The sequence below is a fragment of the Pipra filicauda genome, unplaced genomic scaffold (assembly GCF_003945595.2).
Source record: "Pipra filicauda isolate LSUMZ 115617 unplaced genomic scaffold, ASM394559v2 scaffold309_size868695_pilon, whole genome shotgun sequence".
Classification (NCBI taxonomy): domain Eukaryota; kingdom Metazoa; phylum Chordata; class Aves; order Passeriformes; family Pipridae; genus Pipra; species Pipra filicauda.
This window is the reverse complement of record NW_024104431.1, coordinates 565,229-583,481: the sequence shown is the minus strand read 5'-3', so window position 1 is coordinate 583,481 and position 18,253 is coordinate 565,229. Positions and strand designations below refer to the sequence as shown.

At 41.5% G+C, this 18,253-nt stretch overlaps 1 protein-coding gene across 1 annotated transcript in view; it reads right to left on the bottom strand.

The window, feature by feature from the left end:
- The window catches only part of SYN2 (synapsin II), a 184,586-nt gene that overhangs the window by 11,772 nt on the left and 154,561 nt on the right, over positions 1-18,253 (bottom strand). The window contains exon 10 of the mRNA XM_027748521.2: positions 11,937-12,086. Coding sequence (XP_027604322.1) covers positions 11,937-12,086 — 150 coding nt within the window. The remainder of the gene's footprint in view (positions 1-11,936; positions 12,087-18,253) is intronic.

Here is an 18,253-nt window from a genome sequence, read left to right as displayed (position 1 = left end):
AGATCTTGTAAAGGAACAAGACTAAATAGCAGAACAATTAAGCAACAGGAGAACTAAGAAAAAATGTGAGTGCTAAGGAGAGAGGTAATTTAGATAGTTTAAGTAGGATGTCAATAGTAAATGAATGTTTGAAGTGTGACAGATTATGATAAATACAGGAGCAGGGGCAAGACGGTAGGTGGGATAAAAGCTAAAAATGAGATGCAGGTAAAAATCAAATATTCTTCATCTCAGAAATTAAAACCAGCTGACTCATGAAATACAGGATTCCATACCAGTTCTCTCTAGCAATTGGGAACGTACAAGTTACACTGGAGAAGGTTAAACACTAATACTACAGGAATTAAACTATGGGTAAGGAAGTGGCTGCTGAGGATATAGGCAGTTACTGAATAAAAAGTCATGGGAAGGATATAAGTGGCATTTAGAACTCAAATAGAATATCCATTAATTAAGCTGGCAAAAAGAAAGAGGAGTGTGATCCTAAAAGCTGTAGATATACAGAGCTGGAAGACCATAGGACCAAAATATCCTAAAGAAAGAACAAAATTGATGCATGAAGTTACCAAAAAAAAAAAAAAAAGAAAAAAGGAAAAACCCCTTAAATGTAATGTTCAAAATAATTTATTTATGGCATAATAACATGCATCTGTCAGAAATGCAGAGCTCACTAACTGAAATCTAATTGGAAAGATTTGTGCAGTGAAAAAATCAGAATCTCATCACAGGTTCAGTGAAGTGTTTGCAGGAGGTGTGAGACATGATGCTGGGTATCACTGACATCAGCCCTGCTCAGGAAAGCTGAATGTAAACTGAGCTGGCACAGAAAAGTGCTATTAAACTGCCTGGGCAGAGAGAAGAGGTTCTATCTCCAGCATTTGGAGGAATATGTCTTGCTTGGTTTGGTAAAAGGAAGGTTTGGACACAGTACAGTTGCTTTTTATAAACATGTTGTACTGGTAAAGAACTAGAGGCAGAAAAACAAGCCAAAGGACAATACAAACCAAGAAGAAATGCCTATAAACTGAATAAAACCTGGCTGGAAATAAACACATATTGTATAATGGAGCAAAGCAGCGACATCCTGAAAGTGGCTTTCTGATAGGGAGCACCCAAAAATACAAAACTCTTTAGGAACTTGTTGCTTCCTGCTTTATACATTTAATGTGCAGTGAGTGTGGCAGGGAGGCTTTCTGGTTGCTGGTCAAGACCTTACCCTATTTCAGGTGAGTCTGGGACAGGTGAAGTATCTGCGTCATTCCAGTGGTGCTGAACAGGACTACAAAGGTTTTGCTATTTATCATGTTATATATTCTCTGTGGACTGAGAAAGGCAGTGAAACAGTGACAGGCACAACGGAGAGGTGTGTTTATACAGCACACAATAAAAAGAATCCACCTTCACATTTTCTAGTGCAGGAGGGGGCACTTAGAGGAGAGTTGGCTCCCGCTTTTTGCAGTTTTTTGGAGTACCAGTGTTAAGCCTTGGAAATCTGTATGGAAAAGACACTCTCAGCAAAACTGATGCCAGCCTAGAGTTTCTTTATGTCGAAGTTGTGATAAAGAATTCAAAAACTTAGAGCAGCTTTTGTTATTGCTCAACAAACTTTCAAATCCTGTTAAGGTCTTCCAGTGAATGGGAAGGAAAATGACTGCTCAGAGCAGAAAACAAGCTATGCAGCACAATTTTTACTTGGAATAGTATTTTAAAAATGCACTGAAAAGGGCATTTTTTTTTTTTTAAACATCAAAAAGTATTCTAACTTATATTTCACAGACCAAGTGCTTTCCATTGCTGGATAACTAATTACTTCCTAGCCAATAGTTTCCTTCTAGAATATTTTTGCACACAGTCTTAAAAATCATAGAATCATATAATGGTTTGGGTTGGAAGGGACCTTAAGGATCATCTGTTTCCAACCCTCTGCCAGGTTGTCAGGGAAGGTGAGTACCCTGGTGGGGACTCACTGCTGTCAATATGTACACTCCAGGATTTTCCCTGACAGAATGAAACATCTGACTTCCCATTGGCCATTCCAGCCCTATTTTCTATGATAAAAATAATCCCACCCCCCAAGGAGATGAGGTTTCTAAAGGAAAAGTAGGATGTTGACTTATTAGGGAAAAAGAATTTCTGAAGTAGCATCGCATGTTGAAGCTGGTTGGTCCCTTCCACTGCCAATCAATAATTCTAATGGACAAGGATGCAGCTTTTTTATTGCAGCTCTTGCTTGAAGAAGCCAGATTTCCACTTCTGTTTTTTTAACAGGGAACAATAAAAACACGCAGTTGCACAGCAGTTTTCATGCAGCTCTTTCCAGTGAAAAAACTGCTCCCCACAGACAAGGAAGGAATGCGGAGTATGGGATAGGAACGAGCTCCCCCACGTGCTGAGACTAAATGAGTGTGCTGCATGTTTTCACCAGGGAAAGAGCTCACAGACAGATGGAAAGGCAAGGGAAAGGGGCCAGTTAAATTTCCTCACACCTTTCCCAGGGTACACAGGGACACAGTGGATAAGGTACTCCTTGGAGCTTGACGGTGTCAAAATCCTGTGCTGAGATCTGAAGCTGTAAGGTTTTGACCCTTGGATCCAGGGACTATGGCTTTGGTTGATGCTGTGCTGTATCTGCTTCTCCAGTCTTAAAAAAAAAAAAAGGTTATTACTATTACCGTTTTTAAATATGGGCTGGCAAGTGATCCTTGCACGAACAGGAAGAGCTTAAGATCTGCAGAACTTCACCTTCAGCCACCACGATCCATCATTACTGGATCCATTCAGAATTGAAGTTTATGCTTTGAAAAAGGAAAGTCAGGAAAAAAGGTGGTGGAGTCGACTCAAATCCAGTGTCACAACCCACATTTTATCTTACTAGTTCTGCATCAGAGCAGTGGAGTGGGAGGAAGCACAGGAAGGAGGGAGAGACTGGGTGAGACACTTGAGCTCTCCCCCAAATAAAAGTGAAGTTCAGAACTCTGGTATGAACAGAGCAGAACAACCACCCATGGTGCTTCTTTTCCTGCTCCTCGTGGTGCTGCACAAGTCCACAGCCACACACAGGGGTACCAGTGGCTGGTCTGAGCTCTGATGAGCTCCCTGAGTCTCTCCTAGAAGTTGAGAGACACTGGAGGAGGATATTTAAGCAGGTGAAGGCAAGTTTGCTCTCCTGGCAGCCAGACAGATGGAGCCTGGTCCATCACCAGATTCCACTGTTGGAAGTGTGTGTGTGCGTGGGCTGCTTATTTTTTTTCTATGGACAAATCAAGAACATTTGAAAATGAGCTGCTCTGGTACTTCCATAATTTCTCTTGGTGCTTATCCTTGTTTAAAAATTTTGACGCATATTTAGCACATGGTCCTTATTCAAAATAAACTGCAGTGATTGCTGGGGAGAGCAGCAGAATCCTTGCAAGTTAAACATGAAGTAAAGCCAAACCACTTTGCTTAACAGGTTATGATTTAAAGGTCAGAGAAATCAAACAGAAAAGTCAAGTGGAGGCAGGGAATAATAACAAAAAAAGTAGAGAGGAAATACCCACAACAGTGGGGAAACGAAGGGAGACCAAGGAAGAGTCTCCAAAAAAAAGATATTTCTGTTAGGTCCAGCTTAAAGAAACAAAATCAGAGAGTAAAAATAGATGAAAAATCAGATAAAATGTAAAATCAAAGTATGTTATGTGATAGCAATTATAGCACTAAGACAAAGTAGAGAGATCTAACTTGGACTCATTCTCCTGTTCTGCTTGTGTAAGTGGTAGCTATTGCCTGTTCTCTAGACATGGAATTACTGCTTCCCTTGTTTTAATTTGGAAAAGGCTGGAGTTTGCTCTGTAATGGAATGAAGACAATTTTTGAAGTTTCCAAAAAAAATACCTGTGGGAGCAAAAAGCATTTCTCACAGAAGTCGACTAAGAACAGAGAGGCTACTCCATAGTGGTGGGCTCATTATTACTTAAAAACCAGTTGTTTTCTTTCTTCTTGAGACGAGTGACCATGGAATTCAGAATCCTAAATACCACTGGCAGACTGGGAGATTATCACAAGATCATCTGGCAGAAGATAATAAAAAAGTTACCAAAAGAATCATTTTGTTGTGTGAATGAAGAAAAAAAGAGAACAGTATTGTTCTTATATAAAATAAATTTGGAAAAGTATGTACTAAGCAGTAATAATTGTTTTGTTTTTTTAAGTTTTAGCACTTTGTTGCCTTCTGTATTATAAAATTAGCACTAAGGCTAAATCCCTATATCCTACAGACAACTGAAGTTATCCAAGTCTTCCTGGGCCTGAAGCTTGAACCTGTCAGGTTGCCGGGGGGCTTTTTCCTTTGGCCTTCTCACCGAATGAGTATTTTGTTAGCAACCCTTTCTCTTACCAAGCTTTGCTCAGCCTCTCTGCAGGGATCATATTTTTTTTTCCAGGTGTACTGCTGGTGATAAGCATTCAATATATTCAGAAATAAAAAAAATAATTATCAGGTGACACCCAGAAAGCTTTCTTTCATTTGGGCAAATTTCTGTTGATGTCAGTAGTAGAAATTTTGACCAAACAATTCTAAACCTTCAATATATGCCCCTTCGTATATTCTCCTATAGTCTACAGGTCATCAGATCCTCTCAGAAAGAGCACTATTAACTAGGTCTTGGCACACTACTTTGAAACAAGCTAAGAAAGATAAGCAATTATTAGTGTTTTGATTCACAGTTGACATCCAAAAGCATTTATGCAGAGTTTTATCACTAGGACATACCCAGGAATTTACCTGTGACTCCTGTGCAGAGGGAGACTCAGTAAGGAACAGAACTGAGCAGCACATCTGTACCTCCCTTAGCAATCACTCCATCTGCTGGCTCAGGAGCTCAGGAAGTATTTTGGAATAGGTTACTTTCACTTTCATGATCAACTTATTGGTAAAATCTCTGCTGAGCATTTGTAAGTTATCTCCCATTAGTTTTTAATTACTGTCAACATTGAAAGTCTTAGGATTTATTTTCCTGCATGAACTTTGTTTTTATATTTTAATAGATTACAATACCTGCACGTCAAGTTCAAATGTTTCAATTACATCAAGCTTTCTGTAATGAAATAGTGACTGTTTTAAATATACAGACATCCTTCAGCCAGCAGTTGAAGTCTGAGTCCCTGCCTCTGTGACACACAGAACACCTGCCCCAAATAGAAGTCATATTCAAAGAGGGAAAAAACAACCTCGATGTAGGAAAAAAGAAAGGTATAATTTTATACTTGTGACAAACAAATGTTACTGGATGAAGTGTGCCTCAAATGTAGCCTTTTACCAGGATGTGGTGAGCTTAGGCTCCATACGTTTATTTTCTGCTTTTCTTAATTCCTGATGTTTCTATTCGGATCTAAGAGTTACAGCTGTTTGTCTTATGTTTTCACAAACATAAAATAACTAAGAAGTTAAAAAAAACCATTGATTAAAATAAGCATCTTCCCTTCCAACTATACAAAGATAAACATTGTGTATATATATACACATACTTATATATATGTACATACTAAGATCATATTAAAATATATATATAAATATATCCCATATTTAAATAATAAAGTTAACGAAACAAATACATTAAAATAGCCTTTATTATTTGTAAGATATATAGCCAATATCTTGTTTAACGTGCTACAGCTTCTGTAATGATTATAATACATTGTAGTAACAAATAAGAGATAACTCCCCAAATCACTTATCCCACGGGAGAAGAAGCCACAAGATGTCGCTGGGATGCAAAGAAACCCAAACACTGTGGGAAAGAGATCACTGCCTTCCCCACGGCAAGAAAGGGTGGAATATGACAGGAATGGTTTTTGACTTCAATAACCTTGGGAAGGTTTTGCACTCCGTGTTCTGTGATTTGTATGTCCCAGCAGTGTTTCCCTTGCTCTTTACGGGTTTTTCTGCCAATGTTTTAAATTCTCTACCAATATATTTAGGAAGGCACCTTGCTGCTGCCTTTTTTTTCCTTTAAGTCACGACAGTAACTCTATAAGCATTTAAATGTGAAGCACAGTTTGCATTGATTTGAAAGAACTACGCAGGTGGACAGGGTAAGTGGTAAAGAAGCACGTGGGTGTTGTTTGAGGCATTGATGGTTGTCAAAGTCCTTACAGACCTTCTGAGGTAGACAGTGAACAGAGAAAACCTCAGTGATTTCTAATGCAGACCATAGAAGGTGCTCAATTAGTCTCTACACAGCTTGTTTATTGCCAAACTGTATTGCTCTGTTTACCAGAGTAACCTGAATTTTAATTTTTTTAATTACAGAGTGATCTAGTAATATTATTACTATACTAAAGTATTATTGATATTAATATGAATTCCATTATAAATAAATTAGAAATATAAACATATATAAAATATGGAAATTACATTTTAAATAATTAATATTAATTAAAATGTTAAAGTAATACAGAGTGATATAGTTCTTTTATTACAGAGTGATACAGTAAAATCCTGTCTAGACTTTCTCCAGTGCCTCTGTGCTGCCTTGCTCAGAGCAAAGAGAAAGTCAGACTCTTGAGTGTGTTTAAGATGTTATTCCACAAATCTAGGGACATCAGTTTTATGGTCACATGATGCCATAGCAGCCATTTATCCCCTATTTAAATCTCTTCCTAAAAGAAAGAAATACCGTACACATGGTTTTGGGGGCCATTAGATCATTTAGCAACCTTCTGAAGGCAAGCTGTTCTTCAACCCCTCCTGCTGCCTGTTAGAATAGATCTCACTATGCACCTTCACTTACACAGAATAATTCAGAGTGCTCTTTTAACTTGTTTGTTTTAGGCAGCCTTTCCTTCCAGACATAAAAGATAATTCCTGCTGCTGGATGAATGGCCTGGCTAAAGCAAGATTCAGTGTGAGGGGTCTGAAGGATAATATAAAGCTGTGGGAAAACTGCAAGTCATGGCCCTGTTCCTCTTCTCCTAATCTGTGGATACAATTGAGGTGAACCTCTATGAGACTGTGAAAGGAGAAAATAACTTAGAGATAAGTTCCACACCTCAAATTTAGGGCAGAGTTTACTTCTAAAAAGCAGAATAATACTGAATTCTATATTTCCATATAACTCCATGATGAGATCCTTTCCAATTAAATGCATTCCCCTTCAGTTAAGATCAAATCAAGTAACCATATCTTCTGATCATCATAAAAGCTTCAGTGATTTGAAACAAGTTGCTGCTCATCATAAGTAGTTTGCTTTAAAAAAACCTTAAATGCAACAGATGGAAGGTAACAGAACTGTGACTGCTCCTATGGAAGCCCAAGAATAGGGAGTTTGTTAATGGTTTGCTTTTCTCTCTAGAATTAGTACTTTTTGTTATTTACACTATGCTGACATTTGGTTCAATTTTCTCTCTGAACATAGAAGAATAAAACTGGATAAAACTGCTTGGCTCCAGCAACATCATAGGAGGCGTCAGGGAATGAAGAATGACACGGGTTTATTTTTGGGTTATTACCGCTGTGCTACTCCTCTCTTTTTAACCAAGAGCCAGGATATAGGTGGGAATGCTGTGCTCTTTGTGACGTCACGTCATTACGGATATTGTGTCTCTGGGGCACAAATTCCTTCCTTCCATTAAGAATAATAAATTCCTTCTTCTTTTGTGGATAATGCAACGTGGTCTCTATAGAGGAGGGCTGAATTAACATTTCCCTAATGGGATTTTCCTCAGCTTCAGCTTCAACATGACCATCACCGGTGGCATTGTGTGATAACGTGCATGGACAGTGTCACACCCTCTGCAGAATTTAGTTCAGCACAATTCATATCCTGACTTGAGTAGATGTTGGACCATTATTGTTTAATATGCAAATGCTGGTACAGAAAGAAGCCTAAACCAGTCTGCACTGAGCAACCTCCTGCAGGGCTCTGCAAACCCAGGCAGCAGGACTTTGGGCAGTGGTCTTTCCTATCAACAGATGGAGGCAGTGAGGAGTAGTTACCCTGCGGAGAACACTTCACTGAGTAGTTCAACCTACTGGTTTGGTTTTCAGGAAAGACTTGAAAAAGGCTTCTCTGGAGATCTATCAAAAGTATGCAAAGACGTTACAAAAGGTGGAAATTTAGATTTCCATCTTTTAAATGCCGCAAGTAGAAAAAAAAGTGAAAAATTTTAAAATCACGTTTTTAGATCAAGTTCTATTATGTATTTTCAGCTTGGTTTAGGGTAAAACAAGCTGTAATGTTTTTAAATTAATAGAAACCGCTTCATTTTTTGAAAGGTTTTTTTGAGTGTAATTAGTTTTAACAGATAGAACTTCTCTGAGTCCAAGCCTCCTCCTGCACAGCTTCACTGCCCTCTGTGCACCAGAAGAACGTGCTACAGAGTCTGTGCAAGTGTTTATAGATAAATAAAGAAATATGTAACACGCAAACCATATATTTTTTAAATCTTGATATATCTGATACCTCAGATTATAGATTTAATGGTTTAAGAATCACAGGATCTGCCCCTCTAAGGTTTCCCTTTGGAATTTGCTCCTTTTGGCACTCAGACAGGGAGAACTTTGCCAGCCTTCATAACACATTGCAAAGCCAATCATTTCCACCAAGATTTGGCTGCACAGTACTAAACAAAGGCTTATTTTCCTAATCATTGATTTGTTTTCTGACGGATGGTTAATTGGAATAGTCCTGACCATTGTGGGTAGTTTTGAATTGAAGGATGTTTTCTGCACGATGCACCCAGTGCTACAGGAGCCAGCAGATTGTAAATACTTTTTAAAACCCCACACAGATTATAAGGGAATTCAAAACATGGCACAATTGTAGCTGTAAACGGAAGTAGCAAAACACACTAATTACTCTTTGATATCTCTGTTACTTCGGTTTCTAAGACCACATGTACACATGCACGTAGTTGATTTGGGATAAATTACTGGCTTTGCATTTTATGTGACCTGTAGAAATAGGGAATGTCCCCCTGCCCCACAAATAAATGGACTGTGTTTCCCAAGAACAGGATTAGAAAAGGAGAACACTGCTCAAAGATGAAAGGGGCAGATTGTTTTAACAGACTGATTTTATTCTTAGCAAAACAACCCAGATAAAAATTAACTGCACATGATGAGAAATCTGCTTTAAATACTACAGAGCTGTTTCATGATTGTCCCTTAAAGCTGGGAAGATTAGGGGGCATTTGCAAATAGACTCTTCTGTAGAAATTCAGATCCTATTTACCTGTCCTAAACTGGTGGATCATACAACAAGACCAATTCTAAGGAAGCAGAGTCTGATTAACTGAGAAGAAAATTAACAGATATTGTAAGTATTCTGAAGGCATATCTCTGGTTTTGGTCAACTGCAATCCGGAATTTAAGGATAGGATACGGAAAAGAAGATTAATGTTGAATAACATCCTGTTGTCGTTAGCAAGGCCTGAATCCCTCAGTAATAACCTAAGCTAAACAGAAACCTACCAGAAGTCCATCAGATAGCCAGAATATTATCTTTGGATACATTCAAAGTTTTTTTGTTTAAGAGGGAAAAAAATTATTCAATGGACATGCTGAGTGACAGTAATGACCCAGGAATTTAGGAACCTTCTGCAAATGTTCCTTGTACCCTATTTTCATTCTGGACTTAGGTAGGCAGTTTTTCTTTGGAAATAAGTGAAAAATTTTTTTACATACAACAAATAGCCAGTTTCTTTGGATGACCCCAGTAACCGTAAATGTTCCTCCTCCCTTGCCCTCTCTGAGATCCAGGAAAGCATGCTGACTCAAGAACTTCTATTTTTTTTTCCCCAAAATATGAATTATCAAATATGAATCTATTAATGTTACAGTAATGTCTATTATTGGTTTAAATTTTTATTTATGTTGACTTGTATTGCCTGGGAAACTCTAAATTTGACTCTTTCCTTCATTTTAATATATGGATAATTTACTAGTCCTGAAAGAAGCTATTTTGACATAAGGCGATTTATTTTTTTCCCTCCTTGTCTTTCTTTTTTCATCCCTTTACAATGGACTTGAGTCATGTTGGATGGAAACTTCTCCATTGTATGTGGCTCCGTGGTTGAAACAATTTTGTGCTTAGTTTCAAGTGACCATATTATAAATAGAAGCCACACCACTTCTTTATGTGGGCTGGGGTATTTTTGTATCTTAAAGCATGATGATATATTTGAACAACAAATTAGTCATTCTGCCTCAAGAACTTGTCTGTCTGAGGTATGCCACAAAATTGTTTTCAAATTGTTTACCTGGTGTGGAGCCTACTGGAAGTAAAAATAGATTCTTGATTTAGGCTTGGTAACTCCTGTATTACAGTTTGGCTTATTCTGTTCCTTAACTGATCCCCGTGGAGCTGTGCTGGTCCAGAGCAGCAACACATCCTTACAGGTTATGGTCAGAGTGATTTTCCTGTATGCACAACTTCTCTAGACAACCTGTTCTAGTTTCTTACCAACCTCACTATAAAGAATTTCTTCCTTATATCCAATCTAAATCTACCCTCTTTCAGTTTAAAACTATTACCTTGTCACTACAGTCTTGGTTAAAAAAAGGGGCTTATAAGCCCTTTTTATGTACTGAAAGGCCTCAGTAGTGTTTCCCTGGAGCCTTCTCTTCTCCAGGTGAACACCTCCTGCTCTCCCAGCTTGTCTCCAGAGCAGAGGGGTTCCAGCCCTCAGAGCATCTTTGTGGCTTCTTCTAGACCTACTCCAACAGGTCCATGCCCTTATGTTGGGGGCCCCAGAGCTGGAGGCAGCTCTGCAGAGTGGAGAAGAGGGGGACAATCACTTCCCTCGACCTGCTGGTCACCATTTGGATGCAGCCCAGGACACAGCTGGTGTTCTGGGCTGCAAGTGCTCATTCCTGACTCATACCCAGTTTTCCATCCCCAAGTCCTCTTGGCAGGGCTGCTCTCAACCAATTCATCACCCAGTCTGGGTGACAGTGGGGGACTGCCAGGGCCCAAGTGCAGGACTCTGGCACCCAGGTCCCCCTGGCTGGCATCCCTTCCCTCTCCAGAATCTGTATGCACCACACAGCTTGGTGTCATCCACAAACACTTGGAGGGTGCACTCAGTGCCATTAATAAAGGTGTTAAACAGCACAGACCCTCCAGGGTCACCACTTGCTACTGGTTTCCATCCGAACACTGAGCCATCAATAACTCTGGGTACGGACATCTGCCCTAATATTCCACCCATCAAATCCATACTTCTCCAATCTAGGAGCAAAACACTTTATGTTCTCAGAGCCTTTTACGAAAATACCGCGCTCCCTGAAGTTATTTTAAACTATCAGTAAAATAAACTTCACATTTCATAAGCACGGAAATGGCAACACAAAGATGATTTCCAAAGTCTGAAAGCCTGCAAGCAAGGTCAGGGCCAGAATTCTGCATCCCCACACTGTAATTGCCAGGTGATACAAGATAAAATACGTGAAGTGCATCTATTTGCAACCTTTGGCATGCGTTTTCCAGTATGCTAAAAATATTTCAGGAGTTTTCTAGATTTCTAAGGTGTTTTCATGTACTGCAGCACATATAAAAAAGATTATAATGAAATTAATTTCTCATAGGAACAACAAGAATTATTATCTTAATGTTCTTTCCGACATCCTCAGGGCAAAGGTTGTCTATGACTGTGCTTCTTATTATTTCCATGATATTTTATACTTATGTAGCTGAAAGGAAACAGTACAAATTCTGGTAATTCACTGAATCCACAGTTATCATTTCCTGGTAGAAACACACCAATACTTGCACTTCTTGATTATACCTGGAAACGATCTCATTTAAACATGACAAACTGATAAAACATGTTGATAAGATCTTGAATCCTTGTAGTTTCAGGTGTCTGCATGGTTTTCCAGCCAATTTCTTTGAGGAAAATTTTGAGCTTAAAATTATATATCAAGATGCTGCATTTTAAAAGTAAAAGTTTCCTACCTGAGGCTGCTGAGTGGCAGTGGGTCTCTGAGGAGATGGAATAGGAGTTTTGGACAACATTTGGTTCATTTTGCTTACGACCAGCTCAGTTATGTGCTGCCTGTCTTCGGTCTGGTGCTCCCCGATCAGAGGCATCGCACAGTCCATGACCTGCAAAATGAATCAGCAGCTACAGAGGTGGCACAAAGGAAACTTCTTCCACAGCTGTTTGGAATGTCAGGTCATCTATTCACTTAATTGTTTTTAACAGAAGTCAAACACCAGCTGTAGAAATGGTACGTGCTACATCAGAAAATAAAGCCTGAGTGCAGGACACGGGGCAGCAGAGCAGGAGGGCAGCAACTTTGCAATGCCATCCCCTTCCAATCTTCACAGAAAATTCAGTAGGACACCTGGGGATTCACTCTCTGGGGAATGGGACTCCAGTGGGAAGCACAGAGTAGATAAGGAAAATGAGATTTCTCAAGCTGTTCAGTGATCTGCTGAAAATCTGAAGCAACTGTTCTTCTGTCTCAGCTACATATGTACTGAAGGTTTCTCTTTCTGTGGCTCATTCCATGTTCATGAACTGAATTAGAACATGGACATGCAAAGTAGAACTTCCAGCTTCCTAAATATTTATGGGATTTTGCTAAGGAAGGCTGGATCCCCATTGATTTATGAAAAAATTTAAATAATACCTTGTTATTATTGATACCCTTTTTCAAAAAGTAGTGTGGTGGCAGTGCAGCTGATGCAAAGAAGAGTTTCTACAAAGAAAGTAGGATAGCAGAGAGGAAAATAAAAATGTGCACATTTCCATTCTAAATGTGACAGGTTAATAGTGTTCAGTGGTTATTTATTGCAGCTATTGAGGTCAATAAAACTAATACTGAATTTCATCACTTCAGTGGATTACAAACATTTGTTATTTCTCCAGAATATTTTTTGTTTCTCCAGTGTATCTGCTTTTGGCACATCTGTGTTTGTTTCAGGGGAAATAAAAGCATAACATAATAACCCCAATAATTATTCACAATAGCACTGGATGTTCTTATTTCAAAAAATAATAGGAATTAATTTACTTCTGAGAAATGGCAATCCTTTTGCCATGTGCATCAAGACTATTCAGAAGCAGGTGAAGGTACGTCCATGTCACCTGCAACCCTGTACTCTGGTGTTTTTCACAGGGATGGATCCCAAGGGACGCCCATATCTCCACTTTAGGGACAATGGTTGAGAATCTCAAGGCACTGACTACAGAAGTACAAGACGAAGAGAAGAAACTCAGAGAGGAGATGAAGGAAAGCAGCTTCCACATGTCACCAGTGCAAACCAGAGCCTCTGAAGTCAGAGCCAGACATTCCCCAGTTAGAGAGAGTGGACAGACAAGAGCTGAGGGAGAGAGAAAAAGGGAAGCCCATGAGAGTAAGTGCAGTACCAGTATCTCAGGGACAAGGGTCTGACCCACTAGAAGGTTCCTCCTGAATGCACTCACCAGGAAAGGGCTGTGATGGCCCCAACCAAGACCAGTGTTAGAGGGGCCCTGCCTCTAGCCAGGTAGAGGCACAGGACAACCCTGTCTATTGGACTGCGTGGATCTGATGGCCTGGCACGTCAGACCCACAGGAATACAAGGCATAGTTGACACTGGCCCTCAATGCATGTTAAAGCCCTCAGACACTATTTCCACTTCTGGGGTGACTGGAGGGTCTCAAGAGTTGACCATGGTGGAAGCTGAGGTGAGCTTGACCGGGAAGGATTGGCAGAAACACCCCATTGTGACTGGTCCAGATGCCCCCTGTATCCTGGGCATTGACTACCTCAGGAACGGGTACTTCAAGGACCCCAAGGGACATAGACGGGTTTTTGGAATAGCTGCTGTGGAGACAGAGGTGGCTAAGCAGGTGAATTGTTACCGGGCCTCTCAGAGAGCCCTTCTGCTGTTGGACTGTTGAAGGTTGAAGAACAGCAAGTGCCAATCGCCACCACAATAGTGCATTGCCGGCAGTAACGAATGAAATGAGACTCTGTGATCCCCATACATAAGATGATCCGTGAGCTGGAGAGCCAAGGGGTGGTCAGCAAGATCCACCCACCCCTCAACAGCCCCATCTGGCCTGTGCGTCAGCCTGATGGAGGATGGAGATTGACTGTGGACTATCGTGACCTGAATGAAGTCACCCCGCCGCTGAGTGCTGCTGTTCCAGACATGTTGGAGCTCCAGTACGAGCTGGAGTCCAAGGCAGTGAGGTGGTACACCACTACTGATATTGCAAATGTGTTCTTCTCCATCCCCTTGGCAGCAGAATGCAGGCTGCAGTTTGCTTTCACCTGGAGGGGCGTGCAGTACGCCGGGAACCGACTGTCCCGGGGGTGGAAACACAGTCCCACCATCTGCCACAGACTGATCCAGGCCACACTAGAGAAGGGTGAGGCTCCAAAACACCTGCAGTACATTGATGACATCATCGTATGGGGGACACTACAGAGGAGGTTTTTGAGAAAGGAGAGAAAATCATCCAGATCCTCCTGGGAGCCGGGTTTGCCATAAAAAAGAGTAAGGTCAAGGGACCTGCCCTAGAGATCCAGTTCCTGGGGGTGAAGTGGCAAGATGGACAGGGTCAGATCCCAACAGAAATCATCAATAAGATCACAGCAATGGCCCCACCGACCAGCAAGAAGGAAAGGCAAACTTTTCTGGGTGCCATAGGTTTCTGGAGGATGCACATCCCGGAGTACAGTCAAATCATAAGTCCTCTCTATCTGGTAACCCGCAAAAAGAATGATTTCCACTGGGGCCCCGAACAGCAGCAAACATTTGAACAGATTAAGCAGGAGATTGCACACGCTGTAGCCCTCGGGCCAGTCAGGACAGGACCAGATGTGAAAAAGGTACTCTACTCTGCAGCTGGGGATAAGAGTCTTTCCTGGAGACTCTGGCAAAGGTGCCTGGTGAGACCTGAGGCCGCCCACTTGGGTTCTGGAGCCGAAGCTACAGGGGATCTGAAACCAACTACACCCCAACAGAGGAGGAGATCCTAGCAGCTTATGAAGGAGTACAAGTTGCCTCAGAGGTGATTGGCACAGAAGAACAGCTCCTCCTGGCACCTCGACTACCAGTGCTGAGTTGGATGTTGAAGGGAAAGGCGCCCTCTACACATCATGCCACTGATGCTACATGGAGTAAGGGGATCGCTCTGCTCACGCAGCGCGCCCGTATTGGAAATCTGAATCGCCCTGGGATCCTAGAAGTCATCACAAACTGGCCGGAAGGTGAGAGTTTTGGTCTAGCGGATGAAGAAGAAGGAGAGCAGGTGGTACGGGCTAAGGAAGCCCCACCGTAAAATCAACTACCAGAGGAAGAAACACGCTATGCCCTCTTTACTGACGGTTTCTCGTTGCATTGTAGGGATGAAACGTAAATGGAAAGCAGATGTATGGAGCCCCACCCAACAAGTTGCAGAAGCTACTGAAGGAGAAGGTGAATCGAGACAATTCTCAGAGCTCAAAGCTGTCCAGTTGGCATTGGACATCGCTGAACGAGAGAAGTGGCCAAAGCTTCTGACTCGTGGATGGTTGCCAATGCTCTGTGGGGGTGGTTGGACAGATGGAAGAAGGCCAACTGGAAATGCAGAGGGAAACCCATCTGGGCCACTGATATGTGGCAAGACATTGCTACCTGGGTAGAGAACTTGATTGTGAGAGTCCATCATGTAGATGCCCATGTGCCCAAAGGTCGAGCCAATGAGGAACATTGCAACCACGAACAGGCAGACCGAGCTGCACGAGTCGAGATGTCACAGGTGAATGTGGACTGGCAGCACAAAGGAGAGTCGTTCCGGGCATGGTGGGCCCATGATACTTCAGGCCATCAGGGCAGAAATACCACCTATAGATGGGCACGAGACCGAGGGGTGGACTTAACCATGGACATTATTTCCCAGGTTATCCATGACTGTGAGACGTGCTGCCATCAAAGAGGCTAAGAGCTGAAGCCCCTGTGGTATGGTGGATGCTGGAGTAAGTATAGATATGGAGAGGCCTGGCAGGTTGATTACATCACACTGCCATGAACCCGCCAAGGTAAGTGCTATGTGCTCACCTTGGTGGAAGCCACCACTGGATGGCTGGAGACACATCCCGTGCCCCATGCCACTGCCTGAAACACCATCCTGGGCCTTGAAAAGCAAGTCCTGTGGCGACATGGCACCCCAGAGTGCATTGAGTCAGATAATGGGACTCATTTCAAGAACAGCTTAGTTACCACCTAGGCAAAGAAGCATGGCATCGAGTGGGTGTATCACATCCCATATCATGCAGCAGCCGCGGGGAAGGTTGAACGGCGTAATGGACTGTTGAAAACCACCCTGAAGGCACTGGGTGGAGGGATCTTCAAGAACTGGGTTCAGCACCTAGCAAAGGCTACATGGTTGGTCCACACCAGAGGCTCCATCAACCAAGCTGGCCCTGCCCAATCAGAGTCCCTTCACACTGTACATGGGGACAAAGTCCCAGTGATTCACATGAGAGGTATCTTAGGTAAAACAGTTTGGATCAATCCTGCCTTGAGCAAAGGCAAACCCATTCATGGCATTGTTTTTGCTCAAGGATCAGGTAGCACGTGGTAGGTAATTCTGGAAGACAGAGAAACATGGTGTATACCTCAAGGGGAGCTCATTTTTTGGTGAATTTCCCATAACATTTTGCCTGTATTTGTATGTAAATATTTGTTGGGGTAATGTACGTATGTCTATGGTTGGAAAGTTTGAAACCGATATAGAGTGTTAGTATGGAAAAAATTCAGGGGTGGATGATGTCATAGGTTTGAAAAGAGACATTGGAATTTTTTCCTCAATGTCCCCCCACCCACCCCAGGACTGCCGGGACAGTTTGCCTTCAGTCTTCTCCCCCTTTCCCTTCCCCGGTTGCCCTGGGTTTCTTCCCCCCCGCCCCGGGGAATTGGGACGTTGTTTTGTTTCTTCTGAAAGTTTTGATTGCACCATTTTTTTGTTTATTTGGGTTTTGTTAATAAAGAGCTGTTCTTTCCCTTTTCCACGCTTGCACCTAAAGTTTCTTAATTTCTAAGTAATTTTGTTAAACTGAGACTCAAGTTCTTCTAGGAATCAGACACAAAAATTTGGTATATAAAAAGACACTTGGATTTAAAAGAACATGCACATCCATTACGACACTGGAACGTAATCTCTCACCTTGCTCATTAGTTGGGAAGGAACTGCATTGTAAATAATATGAACCTAACCTTGAGGTTTTCAAATTATGGTGAGTGCTATGGAAATTCTTACTGACTACTTTGATCCAAAAATGGCATTAGTTTGAAGTCCAAAATGATTTACACTATTCTTCCGTTTGCTCATTTACAAGAGACACTGGCATTGTGTACTGACAACCAAAATGCTGGCAACACCTGTGCTGGGATTTTCAGATCTAGGATGTCTCCTCTGAGCTTCCTCACAGCCAAAAGCCTTTAAAATAACCCCAAAGTAAACAGTGCAATAATAACTGAACTCCAGAGCAAACGTTTCTCAAGAAATGAATGAATGGTTTTCCGCTCTTGGGCCACATCAGCAACAGTGAAGAAATGCTTAATGAGTACACTGAAAGTTTCTTGACAATTTACCATTTTTTTTAACAATCATAACTTTAAGTGGAACATCCCCAGTGTTTTTAATTAATTGAGAGAAAAGTATTGAACCAATGTGTTGTGCCTCTGAAGAGGCAAAATGTAGGTTGTGTGGCACTTGAAATACAAATCTTTAACATTAATTTCTGCTCAGTTTCTTCTATGTCTTCACATTGTCATAATGCTGAAAGATCCACTTCATTGTATCCTAAGCTGTTTCTTGCAAGCATAATTGCATCATGCCTGGAGGGAGGAGGCAGCCGAAGCGCCAGAGGATCTGTAAAGTGTTAATAATGACTGAATATGGAATGTCTTCATGTTGGTGTCAAGGGCATTGGATGTTCAGCTGTCCACTGAAAATCATTTGATGTTCAGAGGGGGAGTGATTCCTGTGGCCTAAAAATCTGCCCCCCTTGAAGGCAGGGTTTAATGGCAGCTATTTTTGCAAATATACACTATGAGGTACATTTTAGCCCCCCTCTCACCCAACATCAGTTATATCTTTCACAGGTGTGCAAAGAAAACCTCCTTTCGTTTACCATTCACTTACATTAAATCAATTAGTTGGAATGACTGTGAAATAAATTGCCTAAAATAAGGTCCTGCCAAAGGATTAGACAGGATTAAGATCTGGAGGATCTGGTTTGAATTTCTGGTTTGAAGTACTACTACAACTACAAGTTCACACACGGAC